At 53.2% G+C, this 22,522-nt stretch overlaps 9 protein-coding genes across 9 annotated transcripts; 5 read left to right on the top strand and 4 right to left on the bottom strand.

The window, feature by feature from the left end:
• The first annotated feature begins 78 nt into the window (after window positions 1-78).
• BU26DRAFT_517939 (mitochondrial carnitine/acylcarnitine carrier protein) lies at window positions 79-1,689 on the top strand. Its single transcript, XM_033828704.1, has 4 exons — window positions 79-353; window positions 403-568; window positions 617-863; window positions 915-1,689. The coding sequence occupies exons 1-4, from the start codon at window positions 218-220 to the stop codon at window positions 1,320-1,322; spliced, it is 957 nt and encodes a 318-aa protein (XP_033686232.1). The 5' UTR covers window positions 79-217; the 3' UTR covers window positions 1,323-1,689.
• A 115-nt stretch (window positions 1,690-1,804) lies between these two features.
• Window positions 1,805-5,196, top strand: BU26DRAFT_603685 (Piwi-domain-containing protein; the record flags this gene model as incomplete). The annotated part of the gene is made up of 7 exons (XM_033835448.1): window positions 1,805-2,108; window positions 2,157-2,995; window positions 3,040-3,202; window positions 3,346-3,596; window positions 3,644-4,311; window positions 4,435-4,822; window positions 4,924-5,196. Exons 1-7 carry the CDS (start codon window positions 1,901-1,903, stop codon window positions 5,194-5,196), a joined length of 2,790 nt encoding a protein of 929 aa, XP_033686231.1. The 5' UTR covers window positions 1,805-1,900.
• A 938-nt stretch (window positions 5,197-6,134) lies between these two features.
• On the top strand, window positions 6,135-10,262 carry BU26DRAFT_517937 (Piwi-domain-containing protein). Its single transcript, XM_033828703.1, has 5 exons — window positions 6,135-7,894; window positions 7,947-8,203; window positions 8,260-9,009; window positions 9,066-9,560; window positions 9,631-10,262. The coding sequence occupies exons 1-5, from the start codon at window positions 6,226-6,228 to the stop codon at window positions 10,039-10,041; spliced, it is 3,582 nt and encodes a 1,193-aa protein (XP_033686230.1). The 5' UTR covers window positions 6,135-6,225; the 3' UTR covers window positions 10,042-10,262.
• A 99-nt stretch (window positions 10,263-10,361) lies between these two features.
• BU26DRAFT_503766 (alpha/beta-hydrolase) lies at window positions 10,362-11,939 on the bottom strand (the record flags this gene model as incomplete). Its single annotated transcript, XM_033826714.1, has 1 exon — window positions 10,362-11,939. The coding sequence occupies one exon, from the start codon at window positions 11,937-11,939 to the stop codon at window positions 10,362-10,364; it is 1,578 nt and encodes a 525-aa protein (XP_033686229.1).
• A 556-nt stretch (window positions 11,940-12,495) lies between these two features.
• Window positions 12,496-13,514, bottom strand: BU26DRAFT_517936 (NAD(P)-binding protein). The gene is made up of 2 exons (XM_033828702.1): window positions 12,954-13,514; window positions 12,496-12,894 (listed from the first exon to the last, which is right to left on the bottom strand). The coding sequence occupies exons 1-2, from the start codon at window positions 13,417-13,419 to the stop codon at window positions 12,509-12,511; spliced, it is 852 nt and encodes a 283-aa protein (XP_033686228.1). The 5' UTR covers window positions 13,420-13,514; the 3' UTR covers window positions 12,496-12,508.
• Window positions 13,515-13,702: 188 nt separating this feature from the next.
• BU26DRAFT_549767 (NAD(P)-binding protein) lies at window positions 13,703-15,258 on the bottom strand. The gene is made up of 2 exons (XM_033832015.1): window positions 14,545-15,258; window positions 13,703-14,494 (listed from the first exon to the last, which is right to left on the bottom strand). Exons 1-2 carry the CDS (start codon window positions 15,201-15,203, stop codon window positions 14,011-14,013), a joined length of 1,143 nt encoding a protein of 380 aa, XP_033686227.1. The 5' UTR covers window positions 15,204-15,258; the 3' UTR covers window positions 13,703-14,010.
• Window positions 15,259-15,478: 220 nt separating this feature from the next.
• BU26DRAFT_563161 (uncharacterized protein) lies at window positions 15,479-17,326 on the top strand (the record flags this gene model as incomplete). Its single annotated transcript, XM_033833124.1, has 5 exons — window positions 15,479-15,750; window positions 15,800-16,379; window positions 16,426-16,741; window positions 16,894-16,936; window positions 16,987-17,326. 5 exons carry the CDS (start codon window positions 15,479-15,481, stop codon window positions 17,324-17,326), a joined length of 1,551 nt encoding a protein of 516 aa, XP_033686226.1.
• A 668-nt stretch (window positions 17,327-17,994) lies between these two features.
• On the bottom strand, window positions 17,995-19,284 carry BU26DRAFT_517932 (NAD(P)-binding protein). Its single transcript, XM_033828701.1, has one exon. The coding sequence runs from the start codon at window positions 19,101-19,103 to the stop codon at window positions 18,027-18,029; it is 1,077 nt and encodes a 358-aa protein (XP_033686225.1). The 5' UTR covers window positions 19,104-19,284; the 3' UTR covers window positions 17,995-18,026.
• Window positions 19,285-19,455: 171 nt separating this feature from the next.
• Window positions 19,456-22,433, top strand: BU26DRAFT_517930 (uncharacterized protein). Its single transcript, XM_033828700.1, has 10 exons — window positions 19,456-19,824; window positions 20,017-20,210; window positions 20,273-20,339; window positions 20,390-20,512; window positions 20,672-20,820; window positions 20,868-20,982; window positions 21,035-21,150; window positions 21,207-21,553; window positions 21,607-22,025; window positions 22,110-22,433. Exons 1-10 carry the CDS (start codon window positions 19,712-19,714, stop codon window positions 22,303-22,305), a joined length of 1,839 nt encoding a protein of 612 aa, XP_033686224.1. The 5' UTR covers window positions 19,456-19,711; the 3' UTR covers window positions 22,306-22,433.
• The last annotated feature ends 89 nt before the right edge of the window (window positions 22,434-22,522 follow it).

Raw genomic sequence — 22,522 nt, 5'->3', positions numbered from 1 at the left:
GGTGCCGAAGGAAGCCGATCTCGGAACCCCAGTCGAGATCGTCATCGCAGCTCTCGCGGAGGCTTGCGCTTTTCCGAATCTCGAGCTTCGCACGGTCAGCATGGGATGAACATATCCACCGCCCTCCTCTCCAATTCCCTTTCGCCCTCTTTCTAATCCTCCTCTCCACGACGGCTGGACAAATGCCGGCGATACTGACGACCGGAAGAGTGCACCAATGCCTGCGACGGCCGTGAAGAGCGAGGTCCCGCCGGGCCTCGTCGATGCCCCGGAGAGAAGTAGGCCGGAGAAGTCGCCCAAGAACTATCGCGGCTTCGTCGCAGGCGTCTTCTCAGGCATAGCGAAGCTCTCAGGTGCGCACCTTCTCCCGTCATTCTGGTTCCATACTAACAGCAACCGTAGTGGGGCATCCCTTCGATACCATCAAGGTCCGATTACAGACGACCGATAAGTCGCACTTCCGAGGGCCATTGGACTGTCTGCTCCAGACGTTGAAGAATGAGGGTGTGAAGGGCATCTACAAGGGCGCCACGCCGCCGCTGGTGGGCTGGATGTTCATGGACTCGATGTATGGTCCCGCCGGATAGAGAGGGTGTCGCGCTGACGTTGCGCGCAGCATGCTGGGTTCCTTGAGCGTATACCGGCGAGTCCTGAACGACAATATCTTCAATCCGAGACGAGTCGGCGATGAGCAGAAGAGGCTTCCGGTAATTGGGCATGCAATGGCAGGCACTATGGCGGGATGGACGGTATCCTTCATTGCGGGGCCGGTTGAACATATCAAGGCGCGGCTACAGGTGCAATATCAGGCTGAGAAGTCGAAGAGACTATACAGCGGGCCCATTGACTGCCTGAAGAAGACGGTACGTCCCTGCACATCACCGTGAAGTTCACTTCTCACACTACCATCACAGTTCAAAAACCATGGCGTCCGCGGCGTCTTCCACGGCCTCAGCGCCACTCTCCTCTTTCGCACCTTCTTCTGCTTCTGGTGGGGCACCTACGACGTCTTCACTCGCGCGTTCCAGAAAAACACCAACCTCTCCGCTCCGGCAATCAACTTCTGGGCCGGCGGTCTCTCCGCACAGATCTTCTGGCTCACTTCCTACCCGAGCGACGTCGTCAAACAAAGAATCATGACGGACCCACTTGGGCCTGAACGCAGGTTTCCCAGGTGGAGAGACGCAGCCAAGGCGGTCTGGAGGGAAAGCGGCTGGAGAGGCTATTGGAGGGGTTTCGTGCCTTGCTTTTTGAGGGCTTTCCCAGCGAATGCGATGGCGCTAGTGGCTTTCGAAGGGGTGATGAGGGCTTTGCCCGAGTGAGTATTTGGGCTGACGGCCTTGTCTTATTGACGTACCAGGGTAGACTCAGAAAAGAAGACATCGACATGGCAAATCTCGAGCACTCCACTCCCCTGCAATATACTCTCCCGCATTGCACGCACTGCGACTCACTAGGATTTGAAACAGAACAGCTCACACGTTTTCCGGCTTCGCGGCCGCTTACCATTTCTTCGCTCTGCTTTGTCCCGTTCCTTCAGCGGCCTTCCTGCTCAAGCAAACACGTGCATATAATGACTCCGAACTAGAGACGCCGTTGCACGGTTATCTTTTCGACTTGTTTGACTCATCCAGAAGGCTCGGCTGGCTTCTGGCAGTCTTTGTTGTCCTGGAGCTTCGCATGGGGGTTAGTGTCTCAGCGAGACCAAAAGGTCTTACGAGAAGGCTCACGGTACTCTACTGCGGCGTATATAAACAGATCGCTGAAGACCGCTGTGCCGATATCTTCCTCTAAGCGTCAAGATCTCGCGACTCCTACGAAATACAGCTATTCGAGACTGATTCCTAGGTCAACCCTGCAGTAATCTTCCAAGAGTCGGTCTTTGGACTACGCATCGAACATGTCGGGTAGAGCCAGCTTCGGTCAGCGTGGCCGTGGGTGTCGTGGGCGCGGGCGCGGAGACTTTCCTGGAGGACGTGGTGGAGGCTATTCCAATGGTGGTCGTGGTAATGGTAGGTTCTGTGACTACTGCAAGAAGCCTGGTCACGTTGCGGCAGATTGCTACAAGAAGATGAGAGACGATGGAATGCCAGTCGAACCAAGTCCAGGTAAGTCTACCCAACCCTCGGAGTTGATGTCACTAATAAAGGGTCTAGGCTCTCAGGGGCACCGTGGCATCGCCAGGCATCCGTATCAGCAGGAGTCCTTCACGTACACAGGGGATGCTTCTGATTCCTCCTTGGGACTGCCGGCAGCCACCGCAGCCCTGCAATGCGGACCGAACACAGGAGGGAACGTTACTGATCCTCGAGCGGAAGCGCGAAATGCGTTGATGAAGCTGGCATCCGGTGCCCCGACATCCGATAGGTTCGACTTTCCGGTGCGAACTTCCTTTCGTGATTCTGTCTCTCAAGTCCATACGAACCATTTCAGCATATCCGTTGATACAGAGACAACACTGTATGAGTATACAATTCTCGGTGCGCCAGCCGACAAGAGCAGGAGCAAGACCAAGGAACTAATACAAGCCCTCATCGCAAAGCGCTCTTTTCTCAAGAAAAGCAATGACTCTTTCGCGACCGACAATGTCTCCAAGATCATGTCTTGGAAGAATTTGCACGAGACGATAGAGTACCCGGTCATGGACCGCGGTGAAGATGGCAAGCCGCGTGAGTGGGGCAGAATCCCCGTTGGCTCGGGTGATAGGCCTGCTATGTTGCGCTTCCAGTTCACACGCGAGGTCAAAGTTGTTACGCTTCTGCAGTACGCCAATGCTGAGGTCAAGCCCAAGAAGGTCGAAACCTCTGAAATCGGCCCAGCGATCAACACTCTCAACATCCTCATATCGAGAGTCGTCACGAGCCAAGCTATTCTGCTCAGGGCGAACAAGTTCTTCGTCAAAAGTGGTCACCAACGGCTAGGAAGCGGGTCACTCTGCACAATCCGAGGTTACTTCTACACCACCAAGCCGGGTATGGGTCAGCTCCTACTCAATGTCAATGCTTGCACCAGTGCTTTCTTCTCGCCAATCCTTGTCAGCGGGTTTTTAAGAGATGGACTACCTTTCGAGATGAGGACGGCCGATACGACGCCCTAAGGGGCTTACATATGTACATCACGTATGATCGCAAGCACCAGGATCCGACGAGACAAGCGAAGTTGAACAAGGCTGAATCGCGCATCAAGACTGTCAAAGGCTTCGGTCAGCATACCTCGCAGCAAACCTTCGTCCCAAGACGACGAGATGGCCAGCTTGAGAGTCAAACTACAGTAAAGGCGTACCTTGAGAGCGGCGAGCGGTCACAGATGCATGGTTCCTCACGAGCTTCCGCCGACTATCTGTAGCACACGGTATTGCACTCAAGGATGGGGAGCTGAAGGCGGTGAATGTGGGTACCTGGGACCAGCCTGTTTGGTTCGCTCCAGAGCATCTGCGCATTCTACCGTATCAGATCTATAAGCGTCCTGTTCCGGATCATCTCACTAGAGGAATGTTGGATGTGGCTTGCCAGCCTCCCGAGCGAAGCAAAGCACTCATTCAAATGGAAGGCCTGAAGAACCTTGGCGTCGACGTAGCGACTGGGCTCGTGTCCCTTGTAAGTTCGTCATACACAGCTCGATAATGTCGCTAATCAATTCCCAGCCAAACTGTCCTCCAATCCATATCGATCCCCGCCTACTTCAGGTTCCGTGCGGTCGCCTGAATCTGCTGCAGCTCCGCTACGGAGGCAATGATTCCATCGACTTGAATCTGACCAAATCAACTCAGTGGAATCTGATCAAACGCCAATTTCTCCGCGTTAATCGCAAATCAACCTTCAACCTCTTTGTTTTGCTCGGCCCATACCTCACCCATGGCACATCTGATGCCTATCTCAAAGAATTCCATGAGGCCGCTGAGAAGTACGCTACCGGGATCTACAAAAGACGCGGTACCCAGCAGCTGACAGCTACCAATATCGACCAAGGTCTAAAAAGCGCCCAAGAGGCAAACGCCAACTTCGTGGTGTTGATCCTGAAGGAGAAGAACGTCGCCGCATACTCTGCCTTCAAAGACCTGGCTGATCGAAAGTACGACATGCATTCGCTCTGTATCACGGAGAAGCCCAACACGCAAGGTAGGAATCTGAAGACCAATTTGGGAAGCTATTTTGGCATCGTCATGATGAAGGTAAACCTCAAGTCGGGCGGAATCAACCACGCAGTCGAAGGCATCACCCTCCGGCATACTTTGGTGCTTGGTGCGGACGTGACACACCCCTCGCTCCTTAGGTGCCCCTCGGTCGCAGCCATTGTCGGTTCCGTCGAACCGTACGGAGGAAAGTTCCTAGGCTCCATGCGTCTTCAATCCAAAGACAAGACGGAAATGATCGATGATGTCCAGAGCATGGTCGAAGACCGGATAAAAGACTGATCCGATCACAACGGTGGAAGACTTCCGGGTAACATACTATATTACCGCGACGGTGTGAGCGAAGGCCAGTACACGCAGGTCAGGGACCAGGAGCTGCCGGGGATCGGAAAGGCTTTCAGTGCTGTGGCGACGCGAAAAGGCTTGCACCCTGTACCGGAGGTCAAACTCACCGCCGTGGTCGTCGCAAAGCGTCATCATGTGCGGTTCTATCCGATAGATCCCAGTGATGCCGCGCCTAGAAATGGTAACTGCATCCCCGGCACTGTCGTCGATACTGCCGTTACTTCGCCCTTCTACTCGGACTTCTACTTGCAGTCGCACAATGGGCTCAAAGGGACGGCTAAGCCTGCACATTACTTTGTCCTTAGGAACGAGATGGGGATTCCAGAGAAGGAGTTGCAAGATTTCGTAAGTGTGGATTGTTGCGCCCGTTTGAAGATTCTCTGCTCCCACAGCCATGGCTCTTTCTTTTCTTTCAGCATTCTCGCCTCCGTGCTGACAAACATCAGACTCACAAGCTCTGCTACACCTACGTCCGCGCAACCCTCGGCGTCTCCTACGCGCCCCCAGCATACTACGCCGACCGTCTCTGCGAACGCGGGCGATGCTACCTCCGTAAGTTCTTCGTCGCGGACAAGACCATGCGCGAGGAATTAGACAGAAAGAAGCGCGCTCTCGAGACGGAGAAGAAAAATGCGCGCCAAAACCAACTTCCCGCGACAGCGAGGCGCAAACGGCAAATGGCTGCCCAAGTCGGAGAAGGAAATCCAGCAGGAAGCTGATGATGCGAAAGAGATTGAGGAGAAGTGCAAGAAGGATACGATGGCGGAGGCGGCGAGGGTGTTTGGCGAGTATAATGGCGCGGAGGTGGGAGGGAATCCATGGGGGGAGAGTGTGGGGAGGAGTATGTTTTGGATGTGAAGGCTGAAGAGAGGTTGGGTTATCGAGGACTAGACTTGGAAGAGGTGGAATTGAATTTGCAAGACTGGTGCGCCAAGCTCGACACAGCATTCTACGTGGGTCTCTGCATTGTTGTTGCTTTGCTGCTTGGGATAGACTGGTTGTATTTGGCACACGCATGAATGGGTTGATTGAGCTCGTTGAGGTCGCAACTATTTGCCATATCGTTGCTGACCCACTTTTCCGACAGGCATTCCGGATTGAACAAGCAGGTATGCACGGGTTCTCTGCGCTCTGGCTTTTTGGTTTAGCTAACTGATTGTCAAGGTTTCTTGGCGAATTGCTCGTTGAGATTGCAACTAAGTGTTGTATTGCCGCTCACTGTAGTTTTCTCGAGGCGTTTAGAATAGTGCGATCAGGGGTGTATTGTTCTCTCTAGCTCTAGCTTTTTTTGTTCGTCTAACTGATTGTCGGGTTTTTTTCGGTGGATTGCTTATTGAGACTGCGATCTTTTGTCGTATCATCGCTCACTGTAGTCTTCTCAAGGTGTTCAGTTTAGTACAATCAGGTGCGTACCGTTCTCTCTAACCCCGGCTTTCTCGTTTATCTAACTGATTGTCAAGGTTTGCTGGTCGGTTTCCTCGGCTCTATTTAAAGAAGATGCTTCCACAAGCGGTTTTCGAGGCAACATTGAGGTACGTTTTCTTCCCTCTTGCTGCTTGCGCTAATGCACTATGATCAATCCCGCACCCCGAGATCCTGTGTTCCAAAGTATATGAGAATAACCAGCGCCATCTTCAAGATTTTTACCACCAGCTACGGGAGCTTTCGACCAGAGTCCCGTACTGTACCCCATCTTCCCGACAACTGGCTCCTTTGCATTCCCTGCAGCGAGATCCTTCCCTCCCACAATGGCGCCTCCACCAGCGCTCAGCAACAGGGAAGAGCAGTTCTTCAGAAAGAATCTCCACAAGAATCCGTGCGTCCGATGCGGCAACCAGAACCCAAAGTATCCGCATGCCTTGGTCGACTGCCCCAATACCCAGGCAAAATGCAGGGCTAAGGACACTATGTATGCGACCTTGAAGCCCGAGGGGAAGAAGCAGACTGCCGATGTTCTCATCAGGGAGATTCAGGAGGAGTATAAGGCTGATCAGAAAGCTCGGGAGGAACGCGAGGCTGCTCCGCGAGCTCGGCAGGCTCAGCAGGTTCAGCAGGCTCAGCAGAGCGCGACAAGGCAGCTGGCCCCTCGGCACAATGTCGCTGTGCCTACTCAACAAACTACCTTAGCACCGACGCTCCGACTGCGCGGGACTCCCGTCACAGCACCTCAACTGACTACTACCGTGGCGGGTGGTATGGCTCAACTAACTCTGGGTTCGGCGGGTCAATCGGGGGCTTCTCAAGCGCCTCAAATGACGTCGATGACGGCTCCTGCCTCTCAAGCGGCTGCTACCTACCCAGACATTCAGTACGAGAGAGTCACCTTGGATATGATCAATCCCCAGAGGGCACCGAGACAGAACGACATGATAAGGCTGGGCCGAAGCGCAATCCGGGATTCGATGGCCGGAGCTAAGCTCAAAACACTCGCTCAATCCAGTCTTTCATTGGATTTCCCTCTTCGAGAAGGCTTCTCTAGGGCCACCTCCACAGTCCTTACGAACCATTTCCAGATTGGCATCGCCAGGCAGAAAGACAACCCGCAGGCAACGCTCTATGAATACCGAATCTTACCTGCCTTGACTGGCAAGAGCAAGCGAAAGATCAGATCAATCATCAAGACCGCGATCGAGAACTGCGATGTGTTGAACACGAATGAGACGAAGTTTGCTACCGATTACTTTGACACCATCATCGCATGGAGCGACTTGCACACCGCCCTTCAGCAGGCAGGCCATCGAAAAATCGCCGGAGGCGGTGCCAGCGAGAAACCGGAATGGGAGTTGGTCACTCTCCAGGACGGACCAACCACCCTGCATCTGACCATCCGCTTCGAAGGTACCGTGGACCTCGCGAGCTTCATCGCGCACAAGAATATGGAGACTCGTGCAGACAAGTTCGACGTTCAACCCGTTGTGCGGGCCTTGAATATAGTCGTCTCGAAATGTTTCAATGAGCCGCCAGTCGGTACGGTTCCCGTTGGTGCCAACAAGTTCTACCGCAAAGACTCTCACATGATCCTGACTAATGGAAAACCTGAAGATAAAGGACTGCGTAGCTCGGACTCTCTTTGCACCTTGCGGGGATATTCTTACACCGTCAGTGCCGGTGTGGGGACAATCCTGCTGAACATCAACTCTGCTACGAGCGCTTTCTGGAAGCCTGTGCTTCTAAGTACGGCGATGACTGATTGGACGTTTGAGGATACCGACTGGAGTGTTTTCGAGGGAATTCTGAAGGGCCTACGAGTCTATATCACTTATCAGCGCGGAGACCCGAAAGATAAGGAAACGTACGACAGACTGAACAGTGAGCATGCTCGTGTCAAGACCATAGAGGGCCTTGGACTATCCGTCGAGAATCAGGCCTTCGAGAAAAACGGGCAGGAAGTGAAGGTCCAATACCACCTTGAGACAAGTGAGTTGCCCCACGCAATAGATTTGAACGCTCGCATTCTCATCTCGTCTAGCCTACAACATGACATTACAGTTTCCGTGGCTCTATGCAATCAACCTTGGAACACGACGTGAGCCGAACTGGTATGCTCCAGAACATCTGAAGATCCTTCCATACCAAAAGTACAAGGGTCTGGTGCCAGACTGCATCACCGGAGGCATGCTCGCGGAGGCTTGTCAAAGACCACCACAAGCTAAAGCTCTGATCGGAGTTGAGGGTCTTGAGACTATGGGAATTCCACGGACGGCCTCGGAGCAAGTGATGGCGATTGTAAGTCTATCGAATTATTTCTTCCCTCACCGAAGCTAATGAAATTCACCGGAAAGCCAAGGTGCCCTATCCTCCAGATCACGCCTGCCATGCTCAAAGTGCCCAGCAACAAATACGCGTTCCCCAACATCCAATACGACAACGAGACAATCGCCGGCAATGAGCGCTGGAATATCCGAGATAAACGACTGTACAGGCGCCCTGGTGCGACTTTCAATGTTCATGTGCTGGCAGACGACGCATCGCCAGCTGATGTCGCTAAGTGTATCAACAACTTGAGGGACTACGCTGGTCCGCCATCGGCCGACGGAAGGCATCAGAACTACAGTGTTGCAACGGTGGCTCGTACCGGTACTTGGAATCTGGAGCGTGATGACCTTCGGAACCGTAAGAAAATCGCGGAAGGCATGAACAAGATAGAAAAAGGGACCAATTTCGTTCTGCTGCTGCTCAAGAACAAGAAGCCTACGACGTATGCCTACTTCAAGGATCTTGCCGACCGAACGCTTAGCCTCCATTCCGTCTGTATCACTCAACGATGTCTCAGGCAAAACGTGGGCGAGAAAATGAGCAACATCGTGCTCAAATTGAACCTAAAGGCAGCAGGTAGCAACCATACCACCGCTACAGACGGCAAGATCAATAGTGTCATGAGGGATACGCTAGTCCTGGGGGCGGACGTTACTCACCCTGGTGTGGGCGCGATCCCAGGATGCCCTTCTATTGCAGCGATTGTTGGATCAGTGGATGCATGGGCTGGCCGATTCCTTGGATCTATGCGCCTCCAGAAAGAATCGAAGAAAGAGGTATGAGTCGCAATGCTCTCTCCATGTTTTGTGCGATCTCTCACTAATTTCTGCAGATCATTGACGAGGTGGAAGCCATGGTCCGCGAACGTATCAAGGATTGGGTCATCGAACAGAAAGGAGCCAGCAAGTTCGGCACCCTCCCCGCGAACATCCTCTATTACCGAGATGGCGTTGGCGACGGCCAGTACATGCACGTGAAGACTCTGGAACTGCCGCAGATCCGTGCGGCATTCCACAACGCCGTCGCAGAACTGAAGCGAGACAAGCATATCGCGCACTCCGTCAATCCCCCGGCCCCGAAGGTGACGGCAATTGTCTGCGCGAAACGGCATGGCGTCCGATTCTATCCGGTTAAAGACGAGAAGCCCGAAGCCGACAGGCATCAGAACTGTCATCCAGGAACCCACGTCGACGACGTCGTCACCTCTCCCTTCTTTACGGATTTCTACTTGCAGTCTCACGCCGCGATCAAGGGAACAGCAAAACCAGCACACTACTTCATGCTGGTAAATGAAATGGGGAGGAGCGTCGAGGATCTCCGTCTCTTGGTAAGCAGCCCATATACCTCTCCGTCTCTGAATGCCCAGTTCCTCTACTCCGTGCTAACACTAATGTCAGACCCACGAGTTATGCTACACATACGTTCGCGCCCCTATTGGCGTCTCTTATACAGCACCAGCGTACTACGCTGACCGCCTTTGCGACCGCGGACGCCAGTATCTCCGCGATATCTTCTACAAGACACCCAAGGGTATGGATGTCCGCGGAAACTTCGACAAGTTCAAATGGGATCTGGAAGATGCGAAGAGGGACGCCCGAGTTGCCAAATGGGGAGAAGAGCGTATGCATGGCGGAACAAAACGACCGAAGGGTCCTGGGGAAGTTGAGCAGGAGCAGATAGATAGAGATGAGGTCAAGAAGAAGTGCGAGGAGTGGACTATGGATTTGGCGAAGGAAGAGTTCTACATTCATGGTCTGGATAAGAACCCGTGGCATCCAAACATCAGCAAGACTATGTTCTGGATGTGAGGAAGTGTGGAAGGCGACAAGGTGAGGCTCGATTGACGGAGCTGGTGGTGGGTGCGAATCGACTGGGGAATGAGTTACGACTTCATGAATCTCCTTTCTCTGTTGTTCGATTGGCTGATAGATTTCCTTTGTTCGTATGTCTGTTTTCACATTGACTGTTCCTAGTGTCGCTTGGGTTAGATTGGCTCTTGCTCGACGTATCAAAGACTGTTGCTTTTGGCCCGCGATAGAGATGATTGCTTGGCTTTAGATTGGTCCATAGACTGAATGCACCTTTTCTTCCATACCTTCTTCCATGTCTTCCCTCCGCCTGACACTGCCTAGTACACCGTGGTCAAATTCCCAAACCATTCTTCAAACAACTCCACATGTGTGAGCGGCATCGCACCCCATCCATTACCCACGCGCTGCACAATCTGTTCCGCCCCCGTCTGCTCCCAACGCGTCAAGTTCCCGCCATTCGGATCGCCCGTCTTAATGAAATTCACCCAGTACGCATTCATCTTTTCCGCAATCGCATAATCATCTGCAGTCCACGGCAGATCGGTCCCATACAAGTTGTTGAGCACGTAGTTGATCTCCGATTCGTGGTAGGCACCCTGGGTTTGGCCGGGCGGCGCGTGGTCCCAGAAGTAGTTGTATACGGGTTGCTGGGAGGAAGTAGCCCAGAGTTGGCTCCACAACCATGTGCCCACGGCAGAGCGGTCGCTCCACTGTGCGTTGTATGCTGCGGAGACTGCCGCACTGCTGTTAGCACCTCCGTAGGCGGCGAGGAAGTCGTTCGCCCAGGATTCGTACGTGGTGTTAAGGTCGGAGAGGTATGTCGACGCAGATATGTTAAGACCGTACGACGCGCCGCTTTCGTCCTTGGTGTTGCCCGTCATGATGGGTACATCGTTCGCTGCGCCTTGTAGAAGCGATTCCATGTACGTGGTAGGCAAGGCGTAGTGATCGAGGACTGCGCCAAAGGAATCATTGCCCTGACCGGGAGGAGAGGCGGTAGTCCCGAAGGCAGAAAGCGGGAGCGCCCTAAGCTCCTCAAGTGATGTTGCATTGAGTCCTGAGACATAGCTGGATCCCTTTGCAAGAGCGGCATCAAGAGTGCCGTAATTTTCGGCGAGACTAGAGCACAGCGGATCTTTCGGGTATCGGACGCCGCTCTGAATGATGGCGCCTTTGATGAGGCCCTTCACGAGAGGGCTGTTGACGATGTGGTATGTAGCTGCAGAACCGGCAGACTGGCCCATGACAGTGATCTGGTCTGGGTCGCCTCCAAAAGCGGCAATATTTTCGTGTATCCATTTCACGGCTGCTTGCTGGTCGAGCACGGCCCAATTTCCGGAGCTGTTTGTGCCGTAGCTCGCGCTCATCTCGGCAGAGAGCCATGGGTGAGCAAGCCATCCGAGTGCGCCGTTGCGGTAGTTATAAGTGACATGGACGACCCCCTTATCCGCCATGCCGCCGCCGTCGAACAGCGCGTCTCCAGATGTTGACCCTGCTGGGTAGCTCCATATGGCGACAGGGAGCTTCGCATCCGTCGAATTCGCCGCGGTCCAGATATTAAGACTGAGGCAGTCCTCGCTCAAGGTGTGATCTCCGACCTCGCCCAGGGTGGCGGGGCATACGGGACCGAAATCTTTGGCGTACATAGTGGTATTCCATGCGGAAACAGGCTGAGGAGGCTTGAAGCGATTCGATACCGCCGTTGAGGCGGCATATGGGATGCCCTTCCATACGGTGATGTCTTGCCAATTATCGATGCCTTGGGTGCTGCCATTGAATGCTGGATAACCTTGCACATCTCCATATTTGGTACTGATCACTTGGTTATACAAGGCACCTTTGGCGAGAGAAGCAAAGGCGACGATGCCGCCTAGCCTGGCCGTAGCTAGAAACATGATATAAGAAAAGAGTGTGGAAGATGAGGAGCGTGAGGTTCGCTGAAGTCAAGCGAAAGAAGAGGACGCAAAGTCAGGTCCTTATCACTGAGAAGAAAGCATCACTCGGCCCAAGGTGGATACCCTTCAGGTCATTAGAACGCGCGTTTCGAAACATCTTCAGCTCTGCCGCTGTGATGAGTGATGCAATCACCGGACATCGCGTACCCATCTGCGGTAGTATCGATACTCGCCGATCCCTAAGGAGGAAATGCGCGACGTAGTGACCTAGGAGTCTGTACGAAATCGTTGTACAAGGCTTGCGTAAGCCTACTATATCGACCGGTTAATCAAGTTATGCTAGTCGCAGTCGCCGTAATGTCTTGAGCATATATAGGGGTCGGTAGGGACTTGAAAGACGACAAATTCATTGGGAGAGGATGGGGGTGACGATGCGTTTTTGAGGGTAACGCCAAACAAACGCGCCAGCCTAAAGCGGCTAGCGCCCATTAGCCCAATGTCCTTTCGCCTCAACATTCGTGACGACTTCGTCCTGTCGCCATTTCTCTTGACTGCAACTCGGTCAATCCTTATCGCTGTAGATCAGTATCTCGGATAACACTTCCCCACTCTTCTAGCACCCTCAACGTCTCCTCACATTTAGTCCTCAGCTCATCCGCGCAATCAATACCCAGCGGCATCCGTAACGGGATCTCCCTCCCTTCTGCGACACCCTCTCCTTTCACCAGGTCCAGAGTGATTTCAACCAGCTTCTTCGGATCCCCCGGCTGCGCTTGGTCTTCCTTCGCGAGCCCTTTCATCTTCTCGCTGGACATGTCGGCGTAGTCAGGAATCCTGGACGGCACGGCTTTCATGTTGCCGCTGGAAAGGAGATTGGTGCGAAACCGGCCTGGCTCGATCAAGAGGGTCTTAATTCCGAGAGGCGCGGTCTCCCTGTTAAGGGCTTCGACGATACCTGTTAAAGCAAGTTAGAGAAAACTGTGAGGATTAAGGCATGAATGGGAAGCTACGTACCTTCAAGAGCGAACTTGGACCCCGCGTAAGCACCGCAGGCATCGTGCCCCACCCAACCCGAAAGCGAACTAATAAACACCATGCACCCACTCTTCCTCTCCCTGAAATGTGGTAGCACCGCCTTAGTAACTTTTATAGTCCCGAAGACATTCGTGTCGAATTGCTTTACCCAATCCTCGTACTGCAAATCCTCTAGCGTGCCGATCTGGATGAACGCCGCGTTATTGACGAGGACGTCGACTCTGCCGTAGATGCTGATGGCTTTGGCGATCGTAGCGTCGATAGAGGACTGGCTGGATGTGATGTCGAGTTGAAGTGTGGACGCTCCAAGCTGCTCCAGGTGTGCAATTCTGGATAGGGTGCGTGCTGTGGCGATGACTTTGTCGCCTCGGGCCAGTATGCTGTGGACGAATTGCTGGCCGAAGCCGGAGGAACAGCCTGTTATTAGCCATACGAGTGGTGCCATTGTGATAGTGGGCGGGGCGTTTCTGAGTGGAGTGACGAGTTGATCCTTTAGCTGGTCGACAAAGAAGCCGACGATGAGAACATTGAAAGGATAGTTATACTTTTATATCGTACCGATGGGAGCGCCATCATGTCACTGCGTCCTGGGAGGGCGATGTACGGGTACGTGCAGCAGTCGATGCGAGCCGAATATTGATACTTACTCCGAATCATATCGGAGTGTCCGTAGGGCATTATTGAGTCACTAATGGAAGCGAAGGGCTGAAGAACGTTGGAAGGGTGGCATATGGTGTATTATCGCCTATATCCGTTTTGTAGTAGTCAGCGGCCTCGGCCGAGGTCGCTAAGTCCGCATATGCTCGCAAGCGTACCAGAAACACGAACATGACATGCTTTGCTCAAATAACGTGGCACACATTGGCCATGATTTCAAGGAAAAGTGAGGCGCATACTCTTGCCTGTGGAACGTCTCCAGGAATAGCTTTTCAAAGCTACAAGTAACACACGCTAGCATGTGTACGGCAACATACTGTGGTAGGATGGTAGACGATAGACGATAGATAGTGAATAGGCATTGAACTTCAACCTGCCTTTATTGAGTCGATTTCGTCTTGTAGTGATTTTCACCAGCCTTGAGAATCATCTTCCAAAGATCCAGCTCCTTGATCGAATCCTCAGCGCTCGTCTTAACGGGCTTCCCATTAACCACGCATTCATAGAATTCGAGCATTTCTAGCGTATACGGATCTTCGTAAGTTCTTCTGACGACGCGCTCGGAGAAGCCGTAGGAATCCTGCCCTGGTCTGCTATCGATCTTCTCGCGGATCGTTATGGTGACTGGAAGACCTTTGACGTACGGCGTGTCGTAGTCGACACGGACGATTTTGTCTTCGCCGTAGACTTCAATGTGCGCGTCAAACGTGGGTACGGCGTTGATACCGGACTCAAAAGTTACCGAGAACCCGTCGTATTCGAATAGTGCGCTGTATATGCCAGGGAGGCCAAGGCAAGCTCCCAGTACGGACTTGGGCATGCCGATTATTTCTCGCATCGCAGAAAGATCGTGAGTGTTCAGGCTGTAACACGGTTAGTGCTATTAAAGTGGCATGCGGTAAGTGTGTTCTACCTTCCAAGCATTCGCAGCATCTTTATCGACTCTTCCGTAACGGCAACCCCGAATTCATCTCTCAGCGCAGTTTCTACGATGTCCTTCTCGCGTTGCGCTCTTAGCTTCTTATCTCCGTCTGTAAAGTCGGAGAATAGCCGCGGATAGGTCGTAGATTGAGACACGAAGTTCGAATTGGGTCCAATGATAGCTCTTACACGCGCGTAGAGGATGGGACCCATCTTCTTCACCTCGTCCACAGCCTCGAGAAAAGCCGGCGCGTACCTACGCATAGTACCCACAAACACCCTGCCTTTCGATTCTTTTTCCGCATCAATCAAAGCATAGACGTCCCGATAGCAGAGAGCAAGCGGCTTCTCAATAAGACACCACTTGTCATATTTGAGGGCCAAAATTCCACATATGACGTGCGCCTCGTCGCCATTGCAGATCAGCACAACATCCACGTCAGGCGATGAACACAGTTCCTCCGGATCGGTTGTCGTCTTTGGTACTCCGCCCTGTACCATTTTGGCGCAGTGGCTGAGCGCATCGTGTGAAGCGTCGCAGAGGTATGTCGTTCGGAATTTGGTGTTGAGGAAGTTGTAGATAGGGATGTGTCCGACTTGGGCGATCTCGCCGCACCCTATGATGCCAACGCGGAGTATCTTCGAACGCATTTTGGAGTGAATGGATAAAGACAGTCGCAAAAACGGGACATGATATGAAGGTATCTCGCAGGAAATTCTGTCGGAATCAAAGCCGCGTTTCGGAAAGGTGACTGAGTCAGTGCCCCACCGCGCTAGCGCCGCATCCGGGAACACATGACTTCGCAATGGCGCTTTAGCTCCGAACGGGGAATGCCGGCAGCTCCTTTGACTTCCGACATCCCACTTCTCATTGCTTTCATCCGACACCGCTGCCTGCCTTGACTCTAAGCGCGTTATCACGCGAGATGCAGTCTTTGCAACTATCTGCTGTCCCACGCAGCCTGGTTCCGAACACGGATCCGAGTCCAGACGACATCCCGCCCGATCCGGAGTCCTCTCCGCCCAAAAGGAAGAGAGATTCCGGAAGAATGGCTTATCCGAGGAAGAGAGCTCTAAGGGCATGCGAAGCATGTCGGAAGCGGAAGATCAAATGCGACAATCAAAGGCCGACATGTGGAGGATGCAAAGACCTCGAAATCGAGTGCAATTTTGGCAACGGCAAGAATGACCGTTCCACGTGAGTCAGTCTTTGCACGAAGATAGACCGGTGCTAATACTGTTGAGAGGTATGATTCTGCCAGCCTAGAAATACTGGAGAAGTTGGACTACGCTGTAGGGCTTCTCGAAGCAGCACGTGATACAGCATGTGATACTTCCATCACCCTTCCAATTCATCCTCAAGCTCGCCAAGCCAGCCCCGTAGTAGACGAAAACATTCTTTACCCGAGTGCTCAACATCATCCGACTCCCGGATCGTTACCATGGTCAGAAGACAACGTGAAGGGCGACGCTGAGATCCTGCTCGAGTCATTAGAGATTGCAGGGCGGAACCCTCAAGTAAGTGAGGATATCTTGGACTGGGCCATCTTTCAGGGAAAGTACGACAGATCGAGAACGGAAGTACTCATCTTCAATCCTCGGCAAGAGACATATGGTGACGAGACGGTTGCTACAATTAGCTCGGATGCGGTCCGAACAGCATCACCCGGTAGGGGAATTCGGGAGGAAGACGTCCCTAATCTCATCGATACTTTTCTGACGAACGTTCACATCAAAAATCCAATTTTGGATTCGGACGACATTAAGCGGAAGGGTAGAAGGACAGCGGAACATGGCTTCGGATGGGATGCGGCATCGTGTCTCGTAGTGCGTTTGCCTTTTCCCCCGACAGCCTAATGTACTGACAGGAAAGCTCATCGTATGTGCTCTTGGGAGCATATCATCGATCTTCGACCCACAGCCAGTTACACCAGCCTTAGCAGACGACCTGAGCAGCGTAGCCGACACTCCCGAGTACTCGACGGCTGAGAGTTATTATGTTTCTGCTCAGAAACGCATCGGCCTTCTTGAAAACTCCATCATAACGACCCAATGCTACTTCTTGTCCGGTGTCTATGAGATGTATTCTATGAGACCCTTGAAGGCCTGGGCGTCCTTCAACCGAGCTTGCGTTTCCCTGCAGATCTATCTCAGAGGTCAGCCTCAGCGCAACTTCATCAGTTCAAAGGGTACGTATGTCGCACAACACACTCTAGCATATGTTAGTTTTTAACTGCAGAAAGCTCTTCCGAGAGGCTTTTAGCAGGTAAAGACCTGAGATATGCCAGAGTAATCCCTTACTAACTTAAGACACCTGCTAAGTGTACCACTACCTTTGTAGGTCTGGAGCGCAGACTCTACTGGTCGTGTTTGAAGTCTGAATGGTAAGCGTCATCTCAAGATTACCTCATTCTATAGGGCTCATGCAGCGCAGCGAGATCCGTATGGAGATTAACCTTCCGCCTTCCGGCCTCGCCAAAGTCAACTATCCCGACGTATTCCCAAGCCCGCCTGCTTCCAGCCCGGTCCTGTCCGATGCACTCCCACGGGGCATGAGCTCTACCGTCCATAAGAACTCATTTGCCGCAAACAGACTAGAGCCGGATACCGAGCTCATTTGGTGCTATTACATCTCTGAGATTGCAGTACGCAGGATTGGTAACCGCGTGATGAACTGTTTCTACGAGCAGGACGAAACGTCTTGGCTCTCCATGCCTCCACACCGGATGATCCGAATCGCCGAAGAACTCGAACTGCAGCTCACCCAATGGTAAGTGTCTCCATGTATGGCCTCTCCACCAGGGCATGCTTGAACTCTCATGTCCACCCTCGCAAAAGTCCTCGTGGATACCTTCAAGTATCTTAACAAAGCCACATCTACTTCACCAAAACTTCTCCTAGCAGGAACAGTACACGCTCCACAGCACTATCTCACTTCAGTTATGGACACGCAATGCAGAGAGCTCTACCAGAGCTAGCAATGGGCGGCACCGAGCTAACAACTCCCAGGTTTGCAAACCTCCCCGAAATCCTAGCGCCCACTGCTAGGGAAAGTACGCATGATCATCTCGTGAGGGAGGAGCTAAAGTTCATGCTTCATCCACGGCTGCTAGATTTCCGTGAACGGATATACCGCCCTTTTCTCTATCTTTGCCTATATCACCCCCCAACAGACCCAATCCAAGAAACATTGGCGCCGTACGTTCAAAGACATGTCCAAGCTTGCATTAAGGCGCTACTAAGAGGGACACCTCGCCATCGCCACCACGGTACATGGTACGAGAACCGCGGTATGTTCCTCAAAAGCCTGCTGCTGGTTGCAGCTGTCAAGAGCCGGAAGATACACGTCGCAGATATTTGGCGGGAATGCGTTCAACTCTGCCTCGCCGGATTCAAGTTCTGGGAGCAAGAGGCGCCTGACCTACGAGAGGCAAGATTTGTGCTCGAAAGTCTACTTGCTGAGCTAGATTACTCCTAGTCGTCTACCGGAAACCGCGCCCCTCCCTGCCGCCTCGCTTCGTCCATCATCTCCATAACGCGAATGGTCTCGGCCCACGGCATGACCGCGCTTTCTTTCCTTCCCGCGGCGATGTCATGCGCTATTGCATCCGCCTCCCAGAACAGCCCAAATCCGGGATTTGCCACAGTATACCTCTTGCCCTCCGTTGTTCCCTCGTCTTTGGCGTATATTGTAAAAGCGGACGGGCGCGAGGCGGAAACGCCTTCAACTGTAATATAGCCGTTTGTACCTTCTATCCGACAGAAAAGGTCGGGAGTCTTGAACATGGCGGTAGACGTGCAGATGGCTTGTCTACCAGTCGAAGGGTAGTACAGCACCACCGTCGAAGCCACATCAATCGAATCGAATAGCGTCTGTACCGCCTTTATTACCGGCTTCTCCGCCTCTTCGCCAACCTTCGCATCCAATGCCAACAAGCCCCATGTCAAGCTGTAGATGCAAATGTCCAGAAGTGTACCGGCTCCTAACGCCGGATTTCTCAGGCGCGAATCTGGGCCCAGAGACGCGAAGTCCTGGTCCAGGCCGAGATCAGCGAACACTCTGTGGACGCTACCGATAACATTCTCCTCGTGAACGAGTCGCTGCAGCTGCTGCACTAGCGGAAAGAAGCGCGTCCAAAGAGCCTCCATAACGAAGACGCCTTTGTTTTCCGCAGCCGCAAACACCTCCTTCGCATCCCTGGCATTTAGGGTGAAAGCCTTCTCACAGAGGACATGCTTTCCCGCCGCAATAGCAGCGAGACAGTTCTGCTTGTGGAATGCGTGCGGTGTGCCGATATAGATAATGTCGACGTCCGGGTGATTGTAGACTTGCTCGTATCCAGCATACACCTTGGGGGCGGGCAAGACGTCTGGAATCCACTGCTTCACGAAAGCTTCGCCTTTTCCTTGAGAAGAGGAGCCGATAGCAGCGATCGTGTGCCTAGCTTTCGCGTCGGGGCGGGATAGGGAAAGGTCTCGAACGAACCAGGAGGATATCTGGCCGGTGGCGATTATGCCCCAGCGGAGCGTTGGCAATGATTCGGATGACATTTCCAGGACAGCCTACAGTCCAACGTGCAGCCATAGATGCCCTTATACCGATGTCTCTAAACAGCCCTTCCGGTCGGAGTGACTACCACATCTTCGCAACCAATAATGTCACGAACTGATGCAGGCCCAGTCTCCCCGATTCGCTGTTCCTTGGCGTAGATACATCTTCCCGCCGCCTTCCGTCAGCCGCGGAAAGTGGCGAGCACTGGTGCACTTCGGGCCGAATCTGGGTGTCAATGAACAACGGCTGTGGAAATAACTCCCAGTCTCCCCGCAGGGGGTTAGCGTATTTCCACATCTGGCTCGGACAATCTCCCCGCACGACTCTTCACTAACTCCGATGACTCTTGGACTCTAGGCCGCACACAGGGCAGCGTCCAACGCGCACACAGGGCGCGCTCCGCACACGTGAGAGTGCGATGGTTTCCCCAGATTCTACCCCCGGATTCCATGCGCCAATCAGATGTGCCTTGGGCAACCATGGCCACGGGCCCTTTTCCATGACTCTCGACCGGATTCCTGGGAGCATATAAAGCAGGTCGAAAGTCCGTTTCCATCGAACGTCCATCACTACTACAACCGTCGAATTGACTGTCTGTGTCTCCAAGATGGCCCCGCGAACTGGCTCTGTGCCTGAGGATCTCAAGAAAGATTATGTGGAGCACATTGAGGGCAGAGGACCTGTCACACACGACGAGTACTCTCGCAATGTCAACGCGAAGTAAGTCAGCGCTCGAACCTTCATCTGCTTGCCGGGAGTCCTTTAGAGTAGGGTCAAGACGCTGAACGCCGTGCGCTCCGTCCCCTGAAGGCCCCCAGCCACCCTTTTCTGCAGGCCGATTTCAACCATCTTGTGGTCCGACTTTTGGGAATCTGCCGGCATACACTGCACCTTGCTGACCGATCTCGGCAGAATCATCAACCCCTTGGGTGGCATTGCAAAGCCGGAGCTCTTGAACCAAGTCTCTCGATTCTGCGAAGCCTACGGCCTTCAAGACAAAGAAAGCACGTTCCAGAAAGGTGCCCTCGTCGCGCAGAACCCCGACTTCGAGAACGTCCCAGAATTGGATGAGGATGACAAGTACCACCTTCGCCGCGAGAATACGCGTACGTCGTCTCCACTCGGCTGGGCCTTCCTTCGTTGTGGACAGCGCTAACACGAGGCGAAGACAAATGGCACCTCACTAAGGATCTATATTTCACGATTGCGGTGTGTTCGCTCGGATCCGCTATACAGTACGTCTTTTCTCTGCAGTTTCTCACTCCTGTCCGCTAAAATGTGTTAGGGGTTGGGACAACACCGGAGCCAACGGCGCGAATCTCTCCTTTCCATTGGAGTTTGGTATTGAACACAACGAATGGCTCACTGGCTTTATAAACTCAGCCCCGACGATTTTCGGTCTCTTCAGGTATGTGTGTAGTCTAGCATGTCTTCTTTGGTTTTACCTGTGGAAAGCTCCTCCTGGAGACCTTGGGCAGGCAAAGACCTGAGGCATCTGCCAAGGGTACCGCCACTCTTTCCGCCGCTGCTCTCAAAGGGACTCTCATTTAACCACCGTTTCCAACAGTGCATGGGCAACTGATCCTCTCAACAACTGGCTGGGCCGTCGTGGGGTAATCTTTGGAACCGGCCTGTTCTGCGTCTTTCCAGTTCTTGCGCAAGCCTTCTCGCAGAACTGGTGGGGTCTTCTTATCTGCCGCGCGTTCATGGGCATCGGTACGTGATCCATCTCCCAGAGCGACAGTGCTAATTCTGGTGTGCAGGAATGGGGATCAAGATCTCGACTATTCCCATCATGACTTCCGAGTGCGTACCAGCTATTATCCGCGGCGGCCTCGTAATGAGCTTTCAGCTATGGGTGGCCTTCGGTATCTTCATGTACAGACGCTCCATGAACATCCGGATGAATGCAGATACTGACATGGTGCAGTGGTTTCTGCTCCAACCTCATTTTCTACCGCATCGGCCGCCTTGCATGGCGTTTCCAGCTCGCTGCAGCTTTTGCGCCTGCCATTCCGATTCTAATCTTCATCTGGTTCTGCCCCGGTACGTTCCTCGATCCCATCTCATTGTGGATCATCCCTAACGCACTCCTCTTTCAGAATCGCCCCGTTGGCTCCTCAAGAAAGGACGCATTCAAGAATCCTTCCACTCTTTCTGCCGCCTCCGCAACTCCGAAATCCAAGCGGCTCGGGATCTGTATTACGCATACTGTCAGGTCAGGGAAGAGGAGAGTGCGTTCGGAGGTGCTTCCTTCGCACGACGTGCTTACGAAGTGTTCACTGTGCCTCGACTGCGGCGTGCCACACTCGGTGGTTTTATCGTAATGACGGCACAGCAGTTCTCCGGTATCAACATCATGGCATTCTACTCGTCGACCATCTTCGCAGAAGCTGGGTATACTACGCGTCAGTGTCTGTTTGCGAGTTTCGGTTTTGGCTTGGTCAACGTAAGCACGATCTAGTTGGAAGCCTAGGTGTATCGGAGCTAATACACTCACAGTTCGTCTTTGCTTTCCCAGCCATATGGTCGATCGACACCTTCGGCAGAAGAAACCTCCTTCTCTTCACCTTTCCTAACATGGCCTGGTGTCTCCTTGCAGCAGGAGGCTGTTTCCTGATGCCCGTGGAATCCTCCGCTCGCGTACCACTCATTGCCTTCTTCGTATACCTCTTCACGGCATTCTACTCGCCTGGAATTGGGCCAGTGCCGTTCGTCTATGCCGCTGAATGCTTCCCTCTTTCCCACCGTGAGATTGGTGTCGCCCTTTGCGTGGTCTGGAACAACACTATTGGGAGTATTCTGGGCTTGACATTCCCAAGCATGCTGAGGGGTATCACCCCAACGGGTGCTTTCGGTTTCTACGCCGGTCTGAATATGCTGGCTTTCGTCGTCATTTTCTTCGCGTTGCCGGAGACCAAGTATGACACCCTTTTTCTCATTTCGTCACCCTTCCTACTTCCTCAGTCGCGATTGGACTGGACAGCATGCTGACGAACTCATAGGCAACGCACTCTTGAAGAATTGGATTACATCTTTGGCGTTCCAACGCGTAGACACGCGGGCTACCAGGTCCGCACCTATCTACCCTGGTGGACCAAGCGCTACGTGCTCTTCCAGAGGAAGGCGCACTTGGAGCCATTGTATCATCTCGAAGGGTTTGAGGGAGGCACTCGGGTTGAGGCTGTTGCCGCGCATTAGAGTGGGCTGCCAGACTGGGTGGGCGCGCCGCAGAATGGTGTTGTGTTTCGATGGCGGGGTTTTTGTAACTAGTCTTCTTCGTGGAGAATCAGATGTCACGACAAGAGTATATTAGATGAAGCGCAGAAGAAAGTAATTTGCACTCGAAAGAGCTCCGAGACAGACGTGATGACGTAAGCAGCGCTTGGCGAGCTAATCCTAACCTCGCCTCGGCGCG

Source organism: Trematosphaeria pertusa (genome assembly GCF_010094035.1).
Source record: "Trematosphaeria pertusa strain CBS 122368 unplaced genomic scaffold BU26scaffold_5, whole genome shotgun sequence".
NCBI classification, from domain to species: Eukaryota; Fungi; Ascomycota; class Dothideomycetes; order Pleosporales; family Trematosphaeriaceae; genus Trematosphaeria; species Trematosphaeria pertusa.
Note: the sequence above shows the minus strand (reverse complement) of the source record. Positions and strands in the feature narration are given on the sequence as shown.

Excerpts from the sequence above, each read along its gene's own strand:
- BU26DRAFT_517937 (XM_033828703.1), top strand. The coding sequence starts at position 6,226 with ATGGCGCCTCCACCAGCGCTCAGCAACAGGGAAGAGCAGTTCTTCAGA. Across the intron at positions 7,895-7,946 it reads CCAATACCACCTTGAGACAA|CCTACAACATGACATTACAG; the intron begins GTGAGTTGCCCC and ends CATCTCGTCTAG. Across the intron at positions 9,561-9,630 it reads TCGAGGATCTCCGTCTCTTG|ACCCACGAGTTATGCTACAC; the intron begins GTAAGCAGCCCA and ends CACTAATGTCAG.
- BU26DRAFT_549767 (XM_033832015.1), bottom strand. The coding sequence starts at position 15,203 with ATGCGTTCGAAGATACTCCGCGTTGGCATCATAGGGTGCGGCGAGATC. Across the intron at positions 14,495-14,544 it reads ATGCTGCGAATGCTTGGAAG|CCTGAACACTCACGATCTTT; the intron begins GTAGAACACACT and ends ACCGTGTTACAG.
- BU26DRAFT_517930 (XM_033828700.1), top strand. The coding sequence starts at position 19,712 with ATGGCCCCGCGAACTGGCTCTGTGCCTGAGGATCTCAAGAAAGATTAT. Across the intron at positions 20,983-21,034 it reads GTGGCCTTCGGTATCTTCAT|TGGTTTCTGCTCCAACCTCA; the intron begins GTACAGACGCTC and ends GACATGGTGCAG. Across the intron at positions 21,151-21,206 it reads CTTCATCTGGTTCTGCCCCG|AATCGCCCCGTTGGCTCCTC; the intron begins GTACGTTCCTCG and ends CTCCTCTTTCAG.
- BU26DRAFT_517932 (XM_033828701.1), bottom strand. The coding sequence starts at position 19,103 with ATGTCATCCGAATCATTGCCAACGCTCCGCTGGGGCATAATCGCCACC.
- BU26DRAFT_517936 (XM_033828702.1), bottom strand. The coding sequence starts at position 13,419 with ATGGCACCACTCGTATGGCTAATAACAGGCTGTTCCTCCGGCTTCGGC. Across the intron at positions 12,895-12,953 it reads GTCCAAGTTCGCTCTTGAAG|GTATCGTCGAAGCCCTTAAC; the intron begins GTACGTAGCTTC and ends TTGCTTTAACAG.
- BU26DRAFT_517939 (XM_033828704.1), top strand. The coding sequence starts at position 218 with ATGCCTGCGACGGCCGTGAAGAGCGAGGTCCCGCCGGGCCTCGTCGAT. Across the intron at positions 354-402 it reads AGGCATAGCGAAGCTCTCAG|TGGGGCATCCCTTCGATACC; the intron begins GTGCGCACCTTC and ends CAGCAACCGTAG. Across the intron at positions 569-616 it reads TGGATGTTCATGGACTCGAT|CATGCTGGGTTCCTTGAGCG; the intron begins GTATGGTCCCGC and ends CGTTGCGCGCAG.